Below are 22,962 nucleotides of genomic sequence, written 5' to 3'. Positions count from 1 at the left end.
TGCTTTCTTTTCATGACTGTTGGTAAATAGTGCATGTTTTGCATGAAATGCCAGGTATATAGTCATCTAAGCCTACAATAAAGTTTTAGCGGAGGTGTATCCATTTTAGCTCAAATAATGCTCTTTTTCAGAAAGAAGATATTATAATCATTTTCCCAGACTTTTTGATGCAGTTTTATCGTATTATTGACGTCATTGGAGTGAAATAAAGCTATTGTATGAAACGTTTAATATTACACTGGAGTGATTAAGTTTGACGTTGACTTCGTTTTATGTAAAGTGGACGTTGTTCGAACTAACATTGGTATATGATAGGTAAAGAAAGAAGAAATATTTACGTTTCAGCGGAAAAAAGCTTATATATGATTCAAAGAGTATTACATTTGTGTCTTTACGCATTTAATTTATTAATCTCGTGGATTTAAATTGAAAGTATGCTCGACAGACCTTCGTAATTTATTATTTTATTCAACTCGTTTAATAAATCAAATATGAAAAGACACTTATGTGATATCCTCTACTTAATTCATGAATCCAGTGTAGCTGTATGTATTTGACAAATATGCAGCTTTAAGCAATATATCCACATGCACTTTGCTTTGATATCGTAAATATTAATAAATTTGTGAGTCAACATACCAATTATTCCCTTATTTAGTTTTCTTTTGAACTATTCGTACGAGGGGAATTCCGAAAACGTTGAGACTATTGCTCTTCCATAGAAACTATTGCAGATATTAGCAAGACTTTTTCACGGATTTCTAGAGGGTTCTGTGGCAATGTATATTAAACATTTAAACATAATTGGGACATGTTATTGTAGTGTTACAAGTGTTTTAACACATCACACTTGTAAACACTGGTATTATTTTATCGTAAGCAGGGAGGCTGTACGTTGGAAGAAATGTAGGTCCTATATAATGATGTGTTGTTCTTTGGATATACCAGACAAACAGAATCTGTAATAATTTAAGTGTTCGCATTGCTTCATTTCCATCAAAATTCACTATTTATATGTAGTAAGGGTATTTTGTAAGGGAGAATCTAAAGTCCAAAAACTACAAGCTCCAAGAATGTCAGCATGCTGCTGTAACAACCATTATTGTATTTTAAGTGTTCATGAAGTATTGATTGAACACTTAAATTATCGAAGGTTTGTACAGTGACGGTATCCCACTCTTTGACCAAAGGGCAAAGAGTCCAAAGAGTGAAATGTTACAAAAAAACTTCTAAAAATGTATAAAATGTAGATGAAAGGGAATTTATTTGATTTTTAACATCTGGTGAGACATCAATTCTTAAAGGCTGATAAACAACTAGCATTCACATGTTAAAGGACAAGAAAAATCATTTATTGCAAAACAAACTCTAGAGTTGCAAGTGGGTTTTTACTTGATTATCTTCAATTCCAGAGGCCCTGTTGGGATAAGTTTCTAAATTATTCGTCTTCCACCTTTGATTCATATGGGGAGGTTGGCAGTAACTTCTGGAGAGCAGGTTTGTTCTGGTACAGAATGAACACGGTTAGGTTACGTAATTAAAAAAAAAACTGCGTTAACCTCAAACCACACCAGTAAATATCCATGACACTGTTTATGCAGACAGGGCCATGTGCAGCAGTATATATAGGACCAGCATGTCAAGCAATTGCCGAGCAGTCCATATTCGCACGACCCCAAGTTCCTGTGATTCTTTTCTCTTTTCTTTGCTTAGACAATTGTTGGTTGGACAACACTGCAATATTCCAGAAGTCCCCTTGGTAAGGCAATGTATCAGTATCTTCATAGTTTACGAAGGTTTTACTACTCTGTGGCTTTCAGGTCATAGATAGCATAGATGTAAATGTGTTTCTGTTAAGGAGGAATATTTTCAGGGACCTGTGTAAGAAACATGCTTGAATACGGGATTATTTCTATATTTTATGCGACAGGCTCACACTTTTCTAATTTCTCCCTAATACCTCAACTGCTATTGCAAATGGTAAAAATTTTTAGGGGTAATTATATTTTATCATTGCTTCTATTATCTTAACTTCATTATTTCTTCTTGAAAAAGCCGCAGCTGGAATATAAAAATAAGGGGCCATATCTAGCTTTAGGCCTTGACCAAAAAATTAATAGTGGGTAATCAGTTATCTGCCTCTGCATTATCATAAAGGTTTAAATGTATGATTATGAAACATGTGGACACTCAGCCAGTCTGTTCCTCAAACATAGAGTGTTTATGAGATAATAGTAATGCCTGCTCAGTAAATAGTTTAAAAGAGAATATCTTATTGTAGTTGCTCTTTAATAGTTTGATGAGCTGTATTTTTTTTCTCTTTTCTATGACTTGCTTTTATAAACGGTGTTTCAACTTCCAGCCTGTGAGTCCACTAAATAGTCCAGTTCATTTAGAGAATCCAGAATTCCAGACAAGATGGTACTTCAAATATTTTCTTGGTAAATGTAAGTAACAATTACTTTAACAACTTCAGACAGGTTAAACTCTGTCATTTCTCCCTTTATGTACATTGTAATCTGCGACAATAGAGCAGTGCTTATGTTACTATTAGCCAGACGTTTACCATCATTTTGTGAAAATATTTTTATTCAGCTTCTATGTAGTGTTATAATTCTATTAAAGCGTAAAATAGATGAAGACTTTTTTTCATCTGAGTTTAGTGTTTAAAAGAGTTTCGTAAAATTCAATTTGTTTTTAGAAGGAAACGGTCTGATAGGACAATTTCATTGAAATCTATAGAGATTTGGATGTAATTGAATGTTATGCAAAGAAAACAAAACCTATCAGGTTAAAACAATTCTAAAAGTCTGCCGTCATGCTGCCGATCCTATTTACCGATAGCAAATTTTATTAAACAGGCCACAATGGCGCAAACATCTTAGTTTGGATGTACAGTCTTATGTTTGTCACAAAATGGATGAGCTTTCCACACTCAGTAAATGATTACAGTATTCATAATGTATGTCAACACAATACCTGCTCGCTCATGGGCACTTCTTTTCTTGTGCATTTGTAACAGGGTCTTAAAATTACAGGACATTACATGTGCCTGTAAACGTCCTTCGATGGTCGAGGGTCTTCAGTTTCATTCTTTGAATACTGTTGAATTGCTAATGTGTCCACGATTTGTTTGTAGTATATTTGCAGATCTACTCTGAGTTTTTTGTGTAAGAATAATAGAATGAATATAAAACCAGTTCATTCTTATAACATAATATTTGGTTTATTTGGAGGTACATACGATCTAAAGAGTCATTCTTGTGTTTTATGGTTTCTGGCATAGGGAAATTAAGCAATATATAAATCACGCGCTCTGTTTGAAGCATTAATATCCAATTTATTGTACACTTGATATAACTGTGCAGTAATCAGACATGAACAGACAAGTACATGTATTTTAGATGTTGCTGATACATGTTAATCAGCGTAAGATTCCAAATCAATTTCCTATTTTCAAGATTTGCTTGTAGCAGAACATTTACACGTTTTTAGTTGTTAGTTAGTTTCAATGAAATAACGGTTTTTCGGTAAGCATGTACTTAGTTATCGCAGTTTGATAGTATGCACATGTTAAACTGAAATCATCGGTTAGACACTGTGTTTACTGTTTCAGTGCATCAGAACTATGTCGGTATAGACCTAGACAAAGACGTGTTCCTGTTGTCCGTGGTTGTAACAGATGCCAACAATCACAACGTACCTCAGTACAGAGCCATACTATGGACAAAAACTGTAAGTTATTCACGTACTTGAGGCTAAACATTTGTAATTGCAAAGTGGATGAAATACATTTTACGTTTAGTTAACATGAGTGTGTTTTCCCACCACTTATATTCCTGTTATTTCCGCCTTCTACTGTTAATTTATGGAGAGCAGGGAAATCAGTCTTCTATTGTCTCTGTTGATATCAGTAATTAGTTGCTCCATATGTATAATGAAATGAATATTCTATTCATTCTGTTTGTAGAGCGGTTTATTTAAAATTATCACATTTGTTTATCATTCTAAGATTCTGAAATGCCTCAGTTTACGCCTGGTTCAAGGAGAAATGTCAAAGTAACAGTTAATATATATATAGACACGATTTCTTCTTGATGTCTTGTGATCGCCTTGACAACCAATTCTCAAACTTGATATAAGCATTGCAGTTTCCATTGAAAGTCCTTATATTTACTCTGGTTGAATCGAGATATTATGATTATAAAATGCATTTTTTCCAGTGTAAATATAGGAAGTAGCCTGTTTTTGACTGTGGGAAGGGGTCCGTGTTGTCTATGTTTTATCATGTTGTTTTGTTTTGTTTTTTCATAAAAAGTGTCATTTTTGTAGTATGATGTGTAGGAAAATTGGTGCAAAAATGACATCATCGTTGTTTTCGAGCCTTTGCTAATGTTCTGCAATACAGATCTAGGCTATAAAAATGTAGATGTTGTTAACTAATGGTGTGCTTTCATGTTCATGCTCTTAATACTTAGTGTAATTTGCTATCATCATGTGTAATATTACATAGGAAGTACTAAATAATTAACTGCCGCAATTTTGTTAAGTCCGCGTTCCTAAATGTTCTTACTTAATAGATGACTGCTTTCAAGGTTTTCAACATTTTGAAACTACTGTGAACATAGTTTCATCAGAAAATGGTAGTTAGATGATACATTGTGTATCGGTATAAGTGCAACAAAATATACAAATGTCCAATGGTACTTTTAATTAGTTAGAAAGCCTTGATGAGATAAAAAGCTGTCATATTGAGAAAACTGATTTGTCAGAAATCTTGTATTCTAGTGATCTATTTGATTTATTATCTTCAACAGACTCCTGACTAGTATGAAATATCTTAACAAACTCTCTCATGATAATATGACATGGAAGATCCATTCTCTTGCCAATATGCATTTAAAACAGTTTTTCTATAGTAAGTTTTAATTAAATAGGTCTTGATGTCTTTAATATTTTCAACAAGAACTCCAAATGTATCAGCCCATCAGTATCCATGTAACAATCATTACCTCTTCTATTTGGAGAGTAAGGGGGTGGACATTGCGCCCTCCCGAGATTTTGCGTCACCGTTAATGTCGCCGTTGGCGTTTGATCTAGATTATATTGCATGATTTTCAGTTCTCTGTATCTTCTTAAATGATGACCATTAAAGACGGCTTTGGTCAGCAGCAGACATCATTTGGCTGAAGAGCAGGTACCCAAAAATTGATGGTCATGGAGTTATTTGTCATAACGTTTTATGGCAACTTTGTTTGTTTGACAGTTCATTCTACAATTACGTGGCGTGGTCAAAAAAATGACATGAGAACTGAAAGCTTTTGGTCAAGAGCTTCAGAGATTAAGTTTACTGACACAGTTCCCGAATCTAAAGTCTAGAAGTGTTTGTTGTTCTTACGCATATCTTTTTATATAACTCCATAGTGCTTCTTATATTTTTACATGACTCTGTATGTAAATCACACGTCAATTACTTGTGCCACTACCAGGTCAATGGTTCAACACTTATTGCCTGAGCTAAAGTTAAAACTCGTTAGAAAAACAGTTTTCAATTTTGTTTCCTGATCATGTAAAAAATCAATTAATGAATGGCTTGTCGGTAAACAGTAGAACTAGTTTCCTCCTTCGGACCTGGTGGCAATAGATATGACTATTGACCGGCAAGTCATGCAGTAATACTTTTTTTACTATCGACAAAATTCTAAATTTCTTACTATCAACCACACATACCGCCACGACCATGTTTTGTGCGTTTCCCCTTTCCTCTTTTTCTCAGGGCAAATCTTTGTTTATGACTGTTTATGACAGGATTAAAATGTACCAGATTTTGATGTAAACAGTCACGGAAATGTTGGTAATAGTACAATATACATTTCGTATTGAATATATCGTAAATGATACGTTATATTTCTAGGAAATGTCCCATGTGATCCTTTTATTGTAAAATTTCTAATTCACTGTACTTTGAAATCGTATCCACAGAGAACCTATTTGTCTTTAATGGAATCGAATTTCTGAAAACAAACAAGCTCGTAAAAGAAACATAAAAGTAGAAAAAGAATGTTGGCAATAGTTTTTTAAAATGTACGTGCTTATGTCAAATTATTGTTTACATTAATAATACAGAGAAGAGATACAACAATGTTCCCGTTAAAAGACAAAGAACACAGGAAAGGAAATAATTAAAACTGCATCAGTTTTCTCTCCTCTCTTTGTCTCCTTCTTAATAGGTGATATAAATCTATCACACACAAACGCAGTTTGAAATATTAGTATATAATACGACTATTCTTCTAATGAATGATCAACTTAAAGATGAATTGTCTCGAATAATACTAGGGCTAGACGCATCAATGTTTTAGACGCCAGTCTTAGAAAATAAGATATGTAAATGACTCTAGTTAAGCCAAGCGTTCTCAAAATGTATTTTTTCCACTTTAATTAAAAACGCTTGTCTGATTCAGACAGCTCGTGATGAGTTAAAGTAGTGGTATTAACTAGAATGTAAGTATGTCTTCATTCCATTTCATCTCTGGATGATAAACCTATGGAGTAATGTTGTTATGGGTGTTTGCTTTTGTCCTAGTTTATGTATAATGATGAAGGCGTTCTGTTATAGATGTACAAAAAAATTAGTTCCCAGGCGAGTTTATATGTGATAATGATAATGCAACTTTTGTAAAACTGTTGTTTTATTACATGTAAGTTATTAAAGGTATTTTTGTCCACATCTGCGATAAATGCGTATGTTTGATAAAGTTAAAATGTAAATGTTGACAATTGTTTTGAATAAGACAAATTTCATTTAAATAATGTATTACTGTTGAAGGTTACGTACACTTTGAAAAGTGTACTATAAGTGTTGATAGAACTGATTTCATATTATAAAAAAACAATTAAAAAATTAACGTTGATTGCTTTTATATATTATTTAAGACCAAATAAAATACCCAAGTCTTGATCTGATCATTTTCAATCATGTCACTGATGATTTTCTGAAACTTCTTATTTAATTTCCATGTACTTGCTCTTGCAGATAGTCCTACCTATCTAGCCATTGATAAATATTTAATCCCCAATTATAACTGGATTATAGCAGAAAAAAAACTTATGTCAATGCAAAAGAATTGTCAAATACATGCATATTGTATGATATCACAAAATGTTTTAAGACTATTTAAGCTGAAATTTAGATATAATGTTATTTGTACGGGACACGTTCCTTAACAGACCTCTTTAAGTTGCAGTCAAGTGAAAGCTCTTGAATTAGCATTGATCTTAAGGACAAAAGTCGGAAACATTTGCAATACAAGACAAGTACACCTTTATATTATCTTGAACTGTAATGCACAATGATTATAGTCCGCAATTTGTCAACTTTGTTCATGTGATTTTGAGATTCTTATTTCCTGCCGTCGAAAAGATTACTTTCCTACATGAGCCTAGATGAAAGCAGTATCTTGCAATTTAGCTGAGTTGATAATAAATATATATTAGTAGGAATTACATAATTTCACACGATATACTATATGACTTTTGATTTTGGGTCAACTGATTGTAACTGTTAGGACTCAATGAGTTTACGTCTTCTTGTTACAGTTGTTATATTGTATTGAAATAATAAAGGTATTAAAAATTGTGTCCACTTTTCATCAAATCTTGTCAATATAATAATAAAGGTATTAAACATTGTGTCCACTTTTCATCAAATCTTGTCAATATAAGGCAGAGATAATAGAAAAAAAAACTAGTGTAGCATAAGTCAAGTTGTTATGGCTAGACAATACATCTTACGAAATTAAACGTTGGAAAAAAATATTGAATAACAGACTTGTTAACAGAATGATGAAGATTTAGATTAAGCGTTTTCTGCTGTATAACTGAGTGTCAGATGCTAAAGATCAAACAAAAAAGGTGTTTTTATCCCCTCTGAAACGGATATTGTCGTGTGTATGGGTGGTGTACATCAAGTACTGTTATTACTGAAACTGCAGTGAATCAACTGGTTGTTGGGTTCTAGCTTAAAAGAGAACTAGCATACTTAATAACCTTAGTAAATAACTGTCTCAGACATTTCTTCTAGTTAATATTCTTATGGATATTCCCTTGATTTATAGCTAAATAACCCTAGTGTTTTTACCCGCGGAGGATTTGTTTTAATCCAAGTATGTTTCAGGATTACTGTCGTATTTCCAGTCACACGTGAACGTAGATGACAAAAAATCATGTGTTCTCAAGATCCATTAGGAATGTTATTTACGTTCAAAGAACGCAGCCCCCTACAGCAGTACGTGTAAACGATAGACACAATTAATACCGAACAAATATTTTCCAGAAATTCACAATGTACAAATCCTTTTGGGCATTTGATGGCGTATAACTTTGATTTCATGAGGTTTTATTACATACCTTATTATTACAATTATGACTGGTTGTATATTCTGGATGTATCTCAAGACACAGGAATTGTTGTTTAGCTGAATAAATTAAACTCAAACACATGTATTTTATCAAATGAATATTTTAGAATGCATTATCAAGGCCGGTCAGATCTGTCTTTTGAAAGACTTTCTTATTAGTTTACATTTTGAAAAAAAAATCAAAGGGTCAAATTGTGAAGTTTCATTTTCATGATACGTCTTAAAACGAGTGTTCAAAGTTTTAATTTATGGGTGGGTGCTAGGGTATTTATATATATATATATATATATATATATATACAGTCAAACCCGGCTCCCAGAACCTCCCTTGGGGACTGAAAAATGCCGGTATTTGTGAAAACATATATTTCTCAGACAGGTGACGATTTGACCATAGTAACAGGTTATATTTTTTGGAGGCTGCCCTACGTACGGTCCGACGCATAAGGGATTCATCGGTTCTATGACAAAGGTGAATGTACCAAGTAATATAGCAAAAACAAAACAAAATTATGTGGGATAAGGCCGTGACTTTATTGTAAATTTTCAAATGAAAATTATGGCACATTGTAAATAAATAGCATGGTATATATGAAAATGATGAGAAAATATGAAAGACAAAGTTTCCAGCTAAAAATGCTGGAAGCAACATAGAAAGCCGAAGGTGCAGAAAACTATGAAAATAAGCGCAGAACATACCAGACCTAATAGGAAATTGTAGGTTCTAGTACTTCGCACTCATGGGGAAACGAGGCAAAGATGCTCTCAGAGATCTCTATGACATGAGAAGATATCAACAACAAAAAATATTCTTCCTAGTTTAAGTAAATGCAAAATGAAACATAACACCAAGGTCAAAATAAAATCTGATGTAAGTCAAAAAAAGTCTTCAGAAAACCCAAACGCACAAAAATATTAAAATATTAAAAAATTGTTTCAATGTAATATATGAACAAACGGACTGGTGCGAGGGAATGGTTATAGCAAACTATGCTACAATAATAATATAATCCATCCAAGCGATTGACTGACCCTAACCAGCAGACTGGAAACGTAAGAAAACAGGGGGGATTTACATGTCTGTTTCAACAAAAACCCATGTGTTAGAGGTTTGTACAAATGATCCAAAAATTAAAAAAAAATTTTAAACGAGACCTCACGTACATATAACAAATGCAACTTTCGACTGATCACTAATAATCGTATGGCCGATAAGTTGAACAACCCTGTTTAATAAGACACAGTCAATCCAGGGACCAGGTGAATGGCCGACCACAATGGTAAAAGGCCCCCCTCTAAGGGTTTAAAGAGCGCCCGCCCCAATAACACCAATAATAAGAGATGACCAACCGAGCGCGGGGATTGCAGATACGAGAAGGTCAACCTAGACAAGTGAGCTTTTATTTTGATACTGCCGTAGTAATACAAGAATAAAATATTTTGTGGATCACTAAATATTGCTCACAACACGGACAAAAATTAAATGAAATTAGAATTGACTTGAGCCAAACATTTTAATAAAGAAAACTTTCTTTTACTGTACCCCGTATAAAGTTTAAAATTTTGTAAGCGCCATTTAAGTCACGACAATAAAATAATTCTAAATTGAGGAAATCAGATCAATGCAAATAATGTAATGTTTACTAATAAAATCAAATTTTATACGCATACACGCCTTGTTTCTTTCCTTTACTATATAACTAATACCAAACAAACAACTTAAACTGTTTTTCAAAGATGGTGGTTAACAAACTGTTCATATAAACAATCAATATCCCAAAACACAATGCATCAGTAGAACCCCCCTTCGAATATAAAATTTTAGACAGAAAATCATAATTCTTTCCAAAAAAGCATGTGCTTAAGCAATCAAAATGCCGAAAAAGAAACATAAAATATACCGGCCCTATTTATGAACATATGCAGTAAGACAGAATACAGAATGGACAATTCATATGTAATATGACAAATATTTGTCATGTTATCTTAATCTTTACGCATTATTATTATTATAATTGTTATTTTTTGTTTTAATTTCATCTAAAAACAACCCAAAAAAGACAGGTTAATCGTATGCTGCGAGCCGGCTGCCCCAACCCTAACTTTCTATTTTTATGATATTTTTATATAAGAGGGGGGAGGTAGGGAGAATCCGAGGCTCTGACCACGAAAAGGCTCTCTCCCACCCCCTGCTTTCCGAGAAATTACTATCATCAATGTGTTCTGTAGATAAAAAATGTGCCAAACAGAACAAAAACAACACGAAAAAACTGGGTAATGTACATGACGTCACGAATTATAAATCGATGTACAAAACGATGTCCTACAAAATTATTTCAGTTATGTTTGTTTGTTTGTTTGTTTTTTTTTTACAGAATAAATGACATTAAGACCACTCCTCATATTTTCTGCAAATACAATGCCAGAATTTGGCGAACCTGCATGCTATCGCTTTGTGTAGAAAACCCCGCATTAATTCTGATATCTTCGTGCTTAAATTCAAACCAAGTTTAACAAAAAACAACAAACAGAGTACCAAAAAGAAGAAGATAGTAACATTCGGAATTTTTAAATAAATGAAAAACATGCAGTTAAAATTAAGCCCGTTTCATTCAACCGTATTGTTCCATGATGATTAAAATGTACCACAGAAGCATACTAGCAAAACGATTTTTAAAACACACACACTGTAAAAGAGTTTGTTCTCCAATAGACCATAGATTACAGAAGCGACGTGACATGTCTGGGGCAAACAGTAAATTTTGTGGCAGGGTTTCAGCAGTATGATTCACCATCGTGACCCTGAAACAGATTAAAAATTGACGGCAGAAATATGTTAAAAAAACAACAAAGTTACTGTAATGGGAAGGGTGGGAGGGAATTTTTGTAAACGATCTGTCCTCTACGGGTTCCGATAAAGAATGTTTCTTGTCACTGCACTAAATTTACCCATGAAAATCCCGTGGGATTAAAACTGTCAGACTAGTATTTGAACTGATACGACTATAAATACAAATACAGGTGCGGATTAGCAGTGAGGGGTTATGTTTGACAAGACGATAAACCCCCCAAAATTAAAACAATTTTATTCAAAGAGAACATAAAATTTTCTTAATTTATGGTGGGTGCTAGGGTATTTATATATATATAATATTATATAATATATATACAGTCAAACCCGGCTGCAGAACCTCCCTTGGGACTGAAAAATGCCGGTATTTGTGAAAACATATATTTTCTCAAGACAGGTGACGTGGGGGACCATAGTAACAGGTTATATTTTTTGGAGGCTGTCTACAGTACGGGTCCGACTGCATAAGGGAGTTCATCGGTTCTATGACCAAGGTGAATGTACCAAGTAATATAGCAAAAACAAAACAAATTATGTGGGATAAGCCGTGACTTTATTGTAAATTTTCAAATGAAAATTATGGCACATTGTAAATATATAGCATGGTATATATGAAAATGATGAGAAAATATGAAAGACAAAGCTCCAGCAAAATGCCTGGAAGCAACATAGCAGCGCGAAGGTGCAGAAAACAAAGAAAAAAAGCGCAGAACATACCCGACCTAATAGGAAATTGTAGGTTCTAGTAACTTCGCACTCATGAGAACGAGGCAAAGATGCTCTCACCGATCTCTAGATATAAGAGATAACTATGATTTCAACGAATGTAAGCATTTTAGATTTTAGTACCAATAAGATTTAAAATATGCCATACCCCAAATGCACATTACGTGTATTTAGGGCCCCCTCAACATTTTATGAAAATAAAAAATTTGCCAAAACGAGGTATGCAGTGAATACACATTTACTCAATAGGTACAAAAAGGGCATTGGGCAAACAGTTAAAGTCTAGAGCTAGAAATTCCCCTTTTTTTATGTACCCTTTAAATTTTTTAAAATGTATCAAAATCTATGAACCTCGCTGCATATTTACAAACTGTTTTTTCTTTAAATGTTTACAATGTCTTCAGGTACATGTACATATTAACCAATAGTTCGATTATATAACCAGGGTCATCATGAAACTCTTTTGCGAGGTTTTTAGTCAAAATGTATTATCTATTTATTTTGAACGAACATCAGACGAACGGACGGACGGACGGGGGACGAATAGGAAACCATTACCATAAGACTTTCAATTAGAAGAGTCTTACTGTCACTGACTTGTTACGTCATAAACAGAATATGTTTGAACAGTTTCCTGTGACGTCTTCTTTGCATTTATATTATTCAAATTATTATTCATATCATTATTGTTATTATAATTATTATTATTAACATTATTCTCATAATTGATTCAATCTGTTTTACACCTAATTTTGACATTTCTTGATTATTTCGGGTTTTCCCCTATCAAAGCATTTTTTATAACTTTTCCTTTTACATTCAGGCAGTTAAGTAATGCATGCAACGGAGCTAGATAAATCGGAATCTAATAAAATTAATCAGGGAAAAAGCAGTTACCTTTCAACACAAGGGGCCCCAATAGCTGCCGACCCCGACCAGCCACCCGCCCCTGTAGCTAAACTGTTTAAAGACATTAGGGGAATAGCCGGTTGACGACATTAGTTTTTCTGCAGCCCCTTATACCAGAGATTGACCGTGTTAATGCTGGTGTTACAGTTGCTGACGTAATGGATTATCCGCAAAAAAGCGTACAGGCAGAACTGCGTCTAAAAATAATGTGTATGCATTTTCATTAGCGTGTAACAAAATTTAAACCCAAAATCCATTTGTTTAGTCATTAAGAAAAAAACATTTAAAGCTGAATATTGTTCAAAATTAACAATAAATCTGTATTAATTTATATACGTCCTTGTATATGATAATCTTTTGCAGAACGGAACCATGCAAAGTATTAGCAATTCGGTTTTGATTAACTTGGTCATGGGAAACCATTTAGCTCAGAATGTTTGTGTTTTTATTTCAAAAGCACCGTTCTCCATAAGTTTCGTTGTTTTGCTGGATTTTATTCTTATGTAAAATACTCCCAGAAACAGTAACCAGACTTAAGTATGAAAAACACATCTTACCTTAAATTCGAACATGCCGCATTATATTGTTTAACAGTTCTGAAAGAGCTTTGTAATTTCATTACAATGAATTTAAAATATATCTATAAATCCTGAAAATTTTTTGATTTAAACATGACCTTTCGTGCTTTAAGAAATATTTCTACGATTTAGAATTGTGACAGTTGTTATTAATTTTCATAAGCATCACTTTACCATTTACTGTTATACATTACAACAGTTGAGATCTAGGTTACCCTGCTGAAGTATAAAATGAAAATATATCTTTTCATTTCTTTTGATATCTAACAAACAGCAGCTAACCAATATGTTACATTATGAAAACATCCAATAACATGTATCTTTTTTGTCACTGTTAATGGTTTCATGCCATGGTACGAACCCAACTGGAACGCTCTCTTGCCAGTATAGCTAAACGAGTTAAATAGCCAATTTCGTTCCTGGACACGTAAAAAGCGTAAGCTTACATTACCTTTAATTACAAAACTAATTTCCTATGTGCAGTCTCTACGAACACTTCAACCATCTGACTGAAATATGTTTTAAAACGGCATGGAACCAAATTAAAATTTTATGTCGCTCCTTTCTCATCGGATCTGTTAAGCTGTAAACTAGACTATGCAGCATGCTTTTTTTCATTTGAAGCAAGAATTTTAAAGTATAATTTTGACAATTGGTAAGAAACAACCAAATGTATATTTCTATTTGATTTAATGACATAATAGTTTTGTAATTTTTTTTTTTAAATTATTTTAGGCTACAAAGCAAAATTCTTTGATTAATCCCAGCGATACTAAATCATCATCATGTTACAAAATATTTCCGCAACAATGTACGTTAGAAATGCATAAACCTCAATACACCTCGGGTGAAACCAGTACATGCATATTGTACATATGATCAAAGTCCAAAAATAATAATGACCGAGAATAATGTACAGGAACTAACGTACTGCATTTTTGCGCATGTACATGCAAACAAAAAAAAAAAGACTCGACCACACCCATGTTTTACCTGTGAGTGTTTGTCAGCCCACTATGTCTGTTCATTTTATTTATTTATTTATTTTTTATATAACTAAAATTCACTTCAGACTGATTCAGTCAGTGATTGAATAAAACCAAATAACCAATATCTTGCTGAATTGTACGATGAACACGTGTCTCCATTACATTCCAGAGAACATTTTCAAATGCCGTATAAACAGAAAGTTCAGCAATCAAAATTATAAGTGCAGACATCTAAAGAAAATATATTTTGTATACCCCATCTTAATTGCGAATTCTCAAAACAGTAGCGCTGCAGTTTTCCGTCGTAATCTTCTTTAATTTTTGTAAACGATCTGTCCTCACGGATTTCCGATAAAGAATGTAAATTTTCACTGCACTAAATTTACCCATGAAAATCCCGTGGATTAAAACTTGTCAGACTAGTATTTGAACTGATACGACTATAAATACAAATACAGGTGCGGATTAGCAGTGAGGCGTTATGTTAGACAAGACGATACCCACCAAAATTAAAACAATTTATTTCATAAGAGAACATAAATTTACTTATTTAAGTAAGATATACACAGAGCTATATTTTACGAGGTGTGATAGAGTAAAAATGTTTGTATAAATAGATTATTTTTTCAGGGTGCTAAAAAGATATCTTTATCGTACAATCCAAGCAAACCTCAAACAGTGAAAGGCATCTTAAATCATCTTGATATGGACAGAATAGAAAAAGGGCCTAAAGAAATATTCAACCCAGAAATACAGAAAGAAATTTTGGTGCTTGAGGAACAAGAGGTATGTATATCTATACATTAATTTTGTGGGGGTTTTTTTATTTCAAAAAATATCAATTTATCTATACATTTATGATTAATTTGTAGATTAACTGAACTTTTGAAATAACAAAATAGGAAATACATTGTCTGTAAAATGTCTGATTTGTTTCTTGTTTTTTAACAGAATCAGTAACAGATGAAACATTATCACTTTACCGCAGCCATGCGTAAGATGAAAATAGCTTCAAGCATTGTTTTCTCTTTGTCAACAAAAAGTTCTGTTAACTGGAGCGGCAACTCATACACCTACCCCTAAAGCAAGCTCTTACTAAAAAAAACTCTCGGATTTTTCTTTTGCTTAAAAGATTTACAAAAAAATGCCAGAATTGTTTTTCTTTCTAAAACAGGATCAGTAATTGATGGATTGTAGTCATGTGGTTATAAGAAAATAACTTCAAGCATTTTCTTTTCATCTAATGTACGTCTCTTAGCTGAATCAGTAATTGATGTATCCTCACTGCTTGACTGCAGCCATGCGACTAGAAGAATGTGACTTAAAGCAAAATGTTTCTCTCTTTCCATTAACAATAAGCAAATATACGACTTTTATCAGAATCGGTTGTTGATGCATCATCATTACCTAAATACAGCCAAGAAAATAAATAGTAATATAATCAAACATTTTTTCTTTCCGTTGTTAAACATTTTAAAAAGTACGTCTGTCGGCAGACTTAGCAATAATAACTGTTATATCATAAATTGACTGCAATGAATTGACTAAAGTTACAGACTTCTACCTAAATTCTTGAAGTAATGTTCAAAGGAGCACATATCCCTTCAAAATAAATGTTGCTCAACAAGCAAAAAGAAATATTTTAAAACAGTCATCAATGGTAGGTATGATAATGTCATGTAAATTTCTGACATTCGGTTATTGAACTTACGTTAGTTTAAAAGACCGCTTCGGTAGCCAAAGGGTAGAGCGCCCGCTTCGAATGCGGCAGGTCGTGAGTTCGATCTCTGTCCGCGTCATACAAGAAGATGTAAAAGTGGTCATTTTAGCATTCTCGCTTGGTGCTCAGCATCAAGAGCATAGTGCAAGGAGTGGTCAGCCCGACGTCAGTACAATGTGACTTGGTAGACTATTATGTCACGTGTCTACTGCCTTGTGTTCCAGTGAGGCAGCACTATAAACTTGGGCATTGTGCTCACTGCCGCTATAAGTAGAAACGTCGTTTATTTTTTTTAAACTAACGTATTTGTGTGTGTATTCGGGTTTAACGTCTTTTTCAACATTTTGTTAGTTTAAAATTAAAATTAAAGCAACTAAATATATTCAACTGCAGCATTATCCATCGCATGATGGGATGCTGGAAAGGTTTAACTGTAATGCGTATTATTTCAGGGATCAGTCAATTTCAAAATAGGTGTATTATATGCGAAAGAGGGGCAGACATCCGATGATGAATTCTTTTGCAACGGTAAGCAGCTTTTATTGTTCAAAACATAAACCATATATTATGCAATTACACAAGAAACCGTAAATGTCCTTATGTCGTTTGTTTCATGGTCTCTGCTGTTAATGTCTGTTAAAATGAATGTACAGACATTGCTAATATGAAACGGATCTATGTTCAAAAATACGACTACCTTCAAAAAGCAGAAAAAAAGTTACTTGCCAAACTATTGGTACACGGTCGCTGAGTATAATAATGGCTTGAATATTTGATATGATTGATGGCGCTAATCTGAGCCGCGATAAACAAACGTTAAATTTTATTTTGCATACAAAGAAATATTCAACAACCTCTTTGAACAATCGGAAAAATATGTCTCATCTATAACCTTTCACAGTAAATGCAATAATTTTGTGGTATGTTATGAAACCAAGTTAACGCCTCGATAGTCTAGTCTTAGAGCGTCCGCTTGGAGTGCGGGAAGTCGTGGGTTCGATCCCCGGCCGCTTCATACCAAAGCCGTGAAAAATGGTACCACTAGCTCCCTTGCTTAGTGCTCAGCATTAAAATGAAACTGGCCTCTTCTCTCATACCCTCGTGGCGATGGATTCCATCAGGAATGAGGTGTCGAGAGTGATTAGTATAAGTTGTAGAACTTTCTTTACAATCAACCTAAAATAAGTTATGTATAAACTAAACGAGTTTGATGACTAGCAAAAAGCTGTTACAATTGCAAACAACTCAAAGATAATTATTTCTACAAGGAAGCTCTAATATAATTGACAGTAACAGTAATGAATGTCTAAAATTAAGATTTAATTGCCGTCATTATTTCCTCAAACCGTTAAATGAAATGTTTAACGAGAAATTACGCCACGACTGTGCATCAGAACCAGGTAAAACTGTGGTCTAATTCATTTTATGTGAATGTCAGAAATGTCTTTGCAATTTTGCTTTTATTTTATATTGTTAGTTTTTTGTTTTGCGTAACATAGCAGGCTGGCCGAATGATTAACTTAAATTAAATGACAAACCTAATTTGGCATTTGAATTGTTTCTTAGGTCTGTGAGAGTAAGGATTATTTTCTAATTCCAAACCTAATGATAAGTTCTGTCATGTACTTTAGACATTTTGGTTATAACAGAAATATCATTGAGTCTAATTTTAGAAAGAAATGTGAATCTTTCCGTCCATATCGTCGTCGTCTTTTTCATAAAGCATTTACAAGTTACACAATCTAAGAATCGTCACACAGTTATTTTTTAGTTGTGAATATCCTTGTTAGAGAATAAAATTATCAATAGGTACATTTATTACAGTCGTTTTGTTTTAATCAATTTTTGTGTTTTAACACACTCTCATTTTCTTTCTTTCTTTCTCTCTCTCACACACACGCACACATTACAGGGCTGTTATTTAGCATGGGAAATTGTGTACTTGGATGTCTTGTTGGCATTCATTCAGCAAGACCAGAGTTATGGTCCTAGATACAGTTTAAAAAGTATGCTTTATTGGATCGCACATTGATCCGAAAGTATTTCATGTAGTCGTGAAATTTTACAATGATATTATTCAAAATGTGAATTTATGCAACTTAGCTTTGACTAAGATTCATGAATTTACACGTGTGAAATGATGTACTTAAGATTGTATTGGGGAGTTTCCTTCTTTATACCCCTAACATCCTTCCAAACTTTAAGTTTCATTTTTTTTTTTCTATTTTTAAATATACAACGCCATGATGGTTGGGAGAATATCCAAACTGGTATGTTGATCAGTATTTGTTTTTCTGAACATTAAAGATATATATTTCATGTGTTTATTTATACACAGAACATGGAAGTGATGAATTCAACAAATTTTTGCGGTTACTTGGGGATAGAGTGCGACTGAAAGGATGGGACAAATTCAAGGCAGGTTTAGACGTCAAATGTAAGTATATATTTTTGGACACCTTTCTGTCGTGATAGGAAATTAAAATGTTGATATTTCATTGCAGCTTTTTTGTCGTTTTAAAAAAATTTACATTAAATCGAATAGTTGCAGACAATGTTGATCCGTGACTAGATTATTGTAAAATTAATGATAAATAAAGAAATCTCTACAGGCTTTGCTATAATCCAGTGTTCAAGCACAAATATGGGTTTGATAGAAAACTCGGCATGATTTCACAACATTGTCTATTGTAAAGTTCAAGTTCCAAGCAATGCTTCAGTTATTACGACCTTATTACCTGATATTGACCATGACAGCATTTTTCATACTTGATACCGTCTCGTCTGTTTTATTTATAGCGAATACCACTGGTGAAGAGACCATATACACTGTTTATGAAGGTCACGAAATAATGTTCCATGTTTCTACAATGCTGCCATTCTCCTCAGAGAACAAACAGCAGGTTAGTAAAGTAACTGCCCCTTATCGATGATGCGCCAACTGGCACAATTATAGGTATCATGACAGCGACTTTCTAGCTCTCGTAAGTGGAGGTAGTCTACAGGTGCCCCTCCGGGCAGTGTTTTGGAAACACAAAGAAGAACTACCATCATTCTGTATGCAAGCTTGGTGGCTTTCTCGCAGTATAGTGCTTATAACCTATACGAGGTTTCGAAGAAAAGCCGATAAGGCAAGTAATGAAAAGTCAGCGACCTTTATACAGAAGTTGAAGCCTTAAAACTCTGCAACGAAGTCCAGTTTGTTCAAATTTACCATTATTTTTCCATTACAAATCAAACAAATAAGTGTGTTACAAATTCATTAAAACTCTTAACCTTACCGTTCCGTCAAATATGATTGGCACGCTTTTGTATATTTTCATGTCTGTCCTGAAATGATACCGTGGCTGCTATACAGTAACAATTTATTTTTTTACAATATGACTGAAGTTCCATATCTTTCTTTGAATATTTATTCATTAAAGGCTGAAAATCTGTTCATATTTAATTATTTGTTACATGTTGAAAGTCTATGAATATATATTTATTATTACAGGTTGAAAGTCTATGAACATTTGATTGTTACAGGTTGAAAGTCTAAGAATATTTGTTTATTACAGGTTGAAAGAAAGCGTCATATCGGTAACGATATTGTCAACATCATCTTCTGGGATGGTGATCCAAACAGCGCGCCTTCTTTCAAACCAAGTATGATGAAAACCAGATTTACACGTATCCTTTGCATCGTATACTAGTATATCTTTTGGTCTGCCAAATATAATGAATTAACTGTTTAAGTAGGAATGAAATGATTGTATCAAAGACATAATAATCCATTGACGCAGATGTTTGTGAAAACAAATAACAACAAATTCATATCACCAGGTCATAAGTCATAACTGCAGATGAGCTTTCTTTAAAACATGAAAAGGATAGTTAGTGAACATAAATAACGAGACAGAATAATATTTGCATGTACATTTGTATTCCAGACATTCACATATAGATTGCAGCGAGTTCAAATGCAAATAAAGACAGCGGCTATGCACAAAACAGTTTTTACCACAGACTGTTCCAAAGCGGTGCTCCCAACAGTATTCCTTTATTGTTTTCGTGTAGTTGATTTAATTTGTCTATGTAATACTTTGTCGATATTTATTTTTTTATGTTTTGTTTTTTCTGTGCATTACTTTGCCTTTGTATTTTTGTGTATATAACTCATGTTCAAATCTTCACTGCTGTTTGGAAGGGGGTGCTATTTTTGAACGAGCTCGGGTCTCCTTTATTTTTACAAATTTGTTTGTTCTATTTCACTCAAGACTTTCTTTGGTCTGTTTTCAGTTTTTATATTTTTCTGAGATAAAAGCAAGGCCGAATTACGTAAATGCAAAGCTTTTACAATTATACAATCCTTCCAAGTTATGAGTGAAATTTCGAGAAACTTTTTTTATCATTATTTCCTCCTATCAGCTTTCGTGGCAGTTACTTTATTTGTATTTTAGTATTTCGTTTTGTTGTTTATTTTTAGCACTGTAATACGTATAGTAACTATCATGAAAGATACTCCAGTAGGGATATTCTTTTCCTTATTAGATCCGGCTTACTTACTCTATAGTTCCTTTTTTCAAGCCAGAAAAAGTCTCTTCTCTATTTTGAAATAATGTTTAGCGGTTTTTTCAGAGGAGACAAATTCTGTAATTCTAAATAAACGTTTTAACGGTAACTTTAATGGTCAGTATCGGAATTCTACTTGTATTTTGTTTTAACCCGTTACAGCAATAGAACATGTTTTTAGTCTGGATGCAGGGTTACTTTTCCACAAAATTTGGCACTATAATACGTCCATAAAGGTTATCTTTCAAATATTCATAATAGAAATAATATGAAACTCTGTTAGTAGATATATGCGTAATCTGACATAAGCATTACACGCATCAGTATGTTGTTATTCTACCATAGCTTTGAACGATGACTCATTTAGGCACTTAAGGACCAGTCTTAAGCTCACCTGCGCCCGAGGTGCTCATGGCGAGCTTTCAGGATCGTCAAATGTTTGCGTTCTGTCCGTCCAACCGTTTCTTAAAACAGGCATCTCCCCTTAACTTCCAGGCCTTGCGACCCTCTACCAAATCATTTCAAATTCCAACGTATGCCACTTCCATCCCCTGCGTAAACTTACCACCACAGTCCCACAGTTTTTACACTTTTAGTTTCTCTTGAATGTGTTTCCTGATATTGTCTATAAGTATCACATCATCATATAAACTTCACTCCTCCCCACCCCACCCCCTCCCCCATATCACTCCAAACCTCCAAATCACATAAAAGTAAGTTTTACTAGTTTTGGACAGTTACCAACCCCTATTTATGAAGTGGAAACTTATAAGTTACTATTGTCAGAAACACTGACCTATATTTTGCTTGTGTGGTCATCTATCAAAAGTGTTCAAGCACGCTGTGAAACTCATTTGAGTGATCTAGGGCTATTGTTACAAGAAGAATATGTATTGCTTAAACCAGTCTTGGTACAAATGTAAAATGCATAATATGCTAAATAAGTTAAACATTGTTTCTCCTTCACTGCCTGCAGATATATTTGCCTTGGTTACGTACAATCCAGAGACGTTACGATACCGGTAAGTTTTGTTACTCTTGTTACAGACAGTTATGTAATATTGTGAACTTTTTAAAAGCCATAAGATGTTATGACGAAATTGTTTCGTGTATGTGTGAAAAGACTTGATCTATGGCTATTCGATACAAGACGTATATAAGTTTGATTTGGTTATTTGTGATTGTTTGAGATTTAGTGAGATTCTGTGAGGTTTAGTGAGATTCTGTGAGATTCAGTGAGTTTCTGTACGGTTCAATGAGTTTCTGTACGGTTCTGTGAGGATCAGCGGAATTCTGTGTGATTTAGTGATGTCACTCTGACAGTGTAATACACGTCTTAACCCACATGGTCTTGTAAATGAGGTCACTCTAACATCTCGTGACACTCCTCTCTAAACCTTATCACCGTGTTGTTATAAACTCCTTTCGGAAATAGGGACATATTAATGCAGAGAGCCCCTTCGTAAAAACAAAGTAAATATATAAATTAAATCATTATGAAGAATGCAATAAATATTGTTGTAGATGCATTTAATTTCTGATGCTGCAAAACTTGTTCAGTCATTTCAAAGTATAATATGAACTTAACATTCCCATTTAATATATCTAAACTTAAGCGTCCATTTAAAGTCAGATACACATTGCTATAAATGTATTACATAATAGCTTGAAATATATCTGAAGATAAAAGCCAGAAAAGATCTTCAGAAAAATTAACGTTTTAAGTCTTTAACGACAGTTGTTGATGTGTTTGCACGTTTCTTCTTATCGAAAATGTCATGCTATATTCTTTTATAAGAGAAAGATCGTGCAGAATAACAATTAGAATGGAAATAAGACCGTCTCTAATTGCGGTTCAGCACGCCATAGACATATAAACATTTCTTAATGCTTTCATGACATTATTGAATTTCCATGTTTCTAAGGCAACATTTATAAATGACTCAAAGCTTAGGGGATCTGGTATTGTTTTCATCTTATGATTACTATCCTGTATTATAGTGTTTTAAAACGTTAAAAAGTTTTTAAAAGAATACACACATTAAAAGATCTCTTTATATCTTGTTAAATGGAAGGAATAAAAATTGATTTAGTATTGATACTGATAAAGTAAAGTATTACCAAAGTCAATGTGCAATTTTCAAGAACAAAGAAATATGTAAACATTAGATGGAATTAGTATAAGTGTGTCATCGCGTGAAATTAGTATTATAAGT

At 33.4% G+C, this 22,962-nt stretch overlaps 1 protein-coding gene across 7 annotated transcripts in view; it reads left to right on the top strand.

Moving 5' to 3' along the window:
* Nucleotides 1-22,962, top strand: part of LOC123555048 (GTPase-activating Rap/Ran-GAP domain-like protein 3) — a 160,042-nt gene that overhangs the window by 122,121 nt on the left and 14,959 nt on the right. For all 7 annotated transcript variants that reach the window (XM_045345603.2, XM_045345611.2, XM_045345592.2 and 4 more), the window contains exons 4-11: nucleotides 2,363-2,447; nucleotides 3,617-3,735; nucleotides 15,103-15,258; nucleotides 16,645-16,720; nucleotides 18,531-18,629; nucleotides 18,992-19,095; nucleotides 19,753-19,864; nucleotides 21,723-21,768. In XM_045345603.2, the coding sequence (XP_045201538.2) occupies nucleotides 2,363-2,447; nucleotides 3,617-3,735; nucleotides 15,103-15,258; nucleotides 16,645-16,720; nucleotides 18,531-18,629; nucleotides 18,992-19,095; nucleotides 19,753-19,864; nucleotides 21,723-21,768 (797 nt within the window). The remainder of the gene's footprint in view (nucleotides 1-2,362; nucleotides 2,448-3,616; nucleotides 3,736-15,102; nucleotides 15,259-16,644; nucleotides 16,721-18,530; nucleotides 18,630-18,991; nucleotides 19,096-19,752; nucleotides 19,865-21,722; nucleotides 21,769-22,962) is intronic.

The sequence above is a fragment of the Mercenaria mercenaria genome, chromosome 15 (assembly GCF_021730395.1).
Source record: "Mercenaria mercenaria strain notata chromosome 15, MADL_Memer_1, whole genome shotgun sequence".
NCBI lineage: Eukaryota > Metazoa > Mollusca > Bivalvia > Venerida > Veneridae > Mercenaria > Mercenaria mercenaria.
Note: the sequence above shows the minus strand (reverse complement) of the source record. Positions and strands in the feature narration are given on the sequence as shown.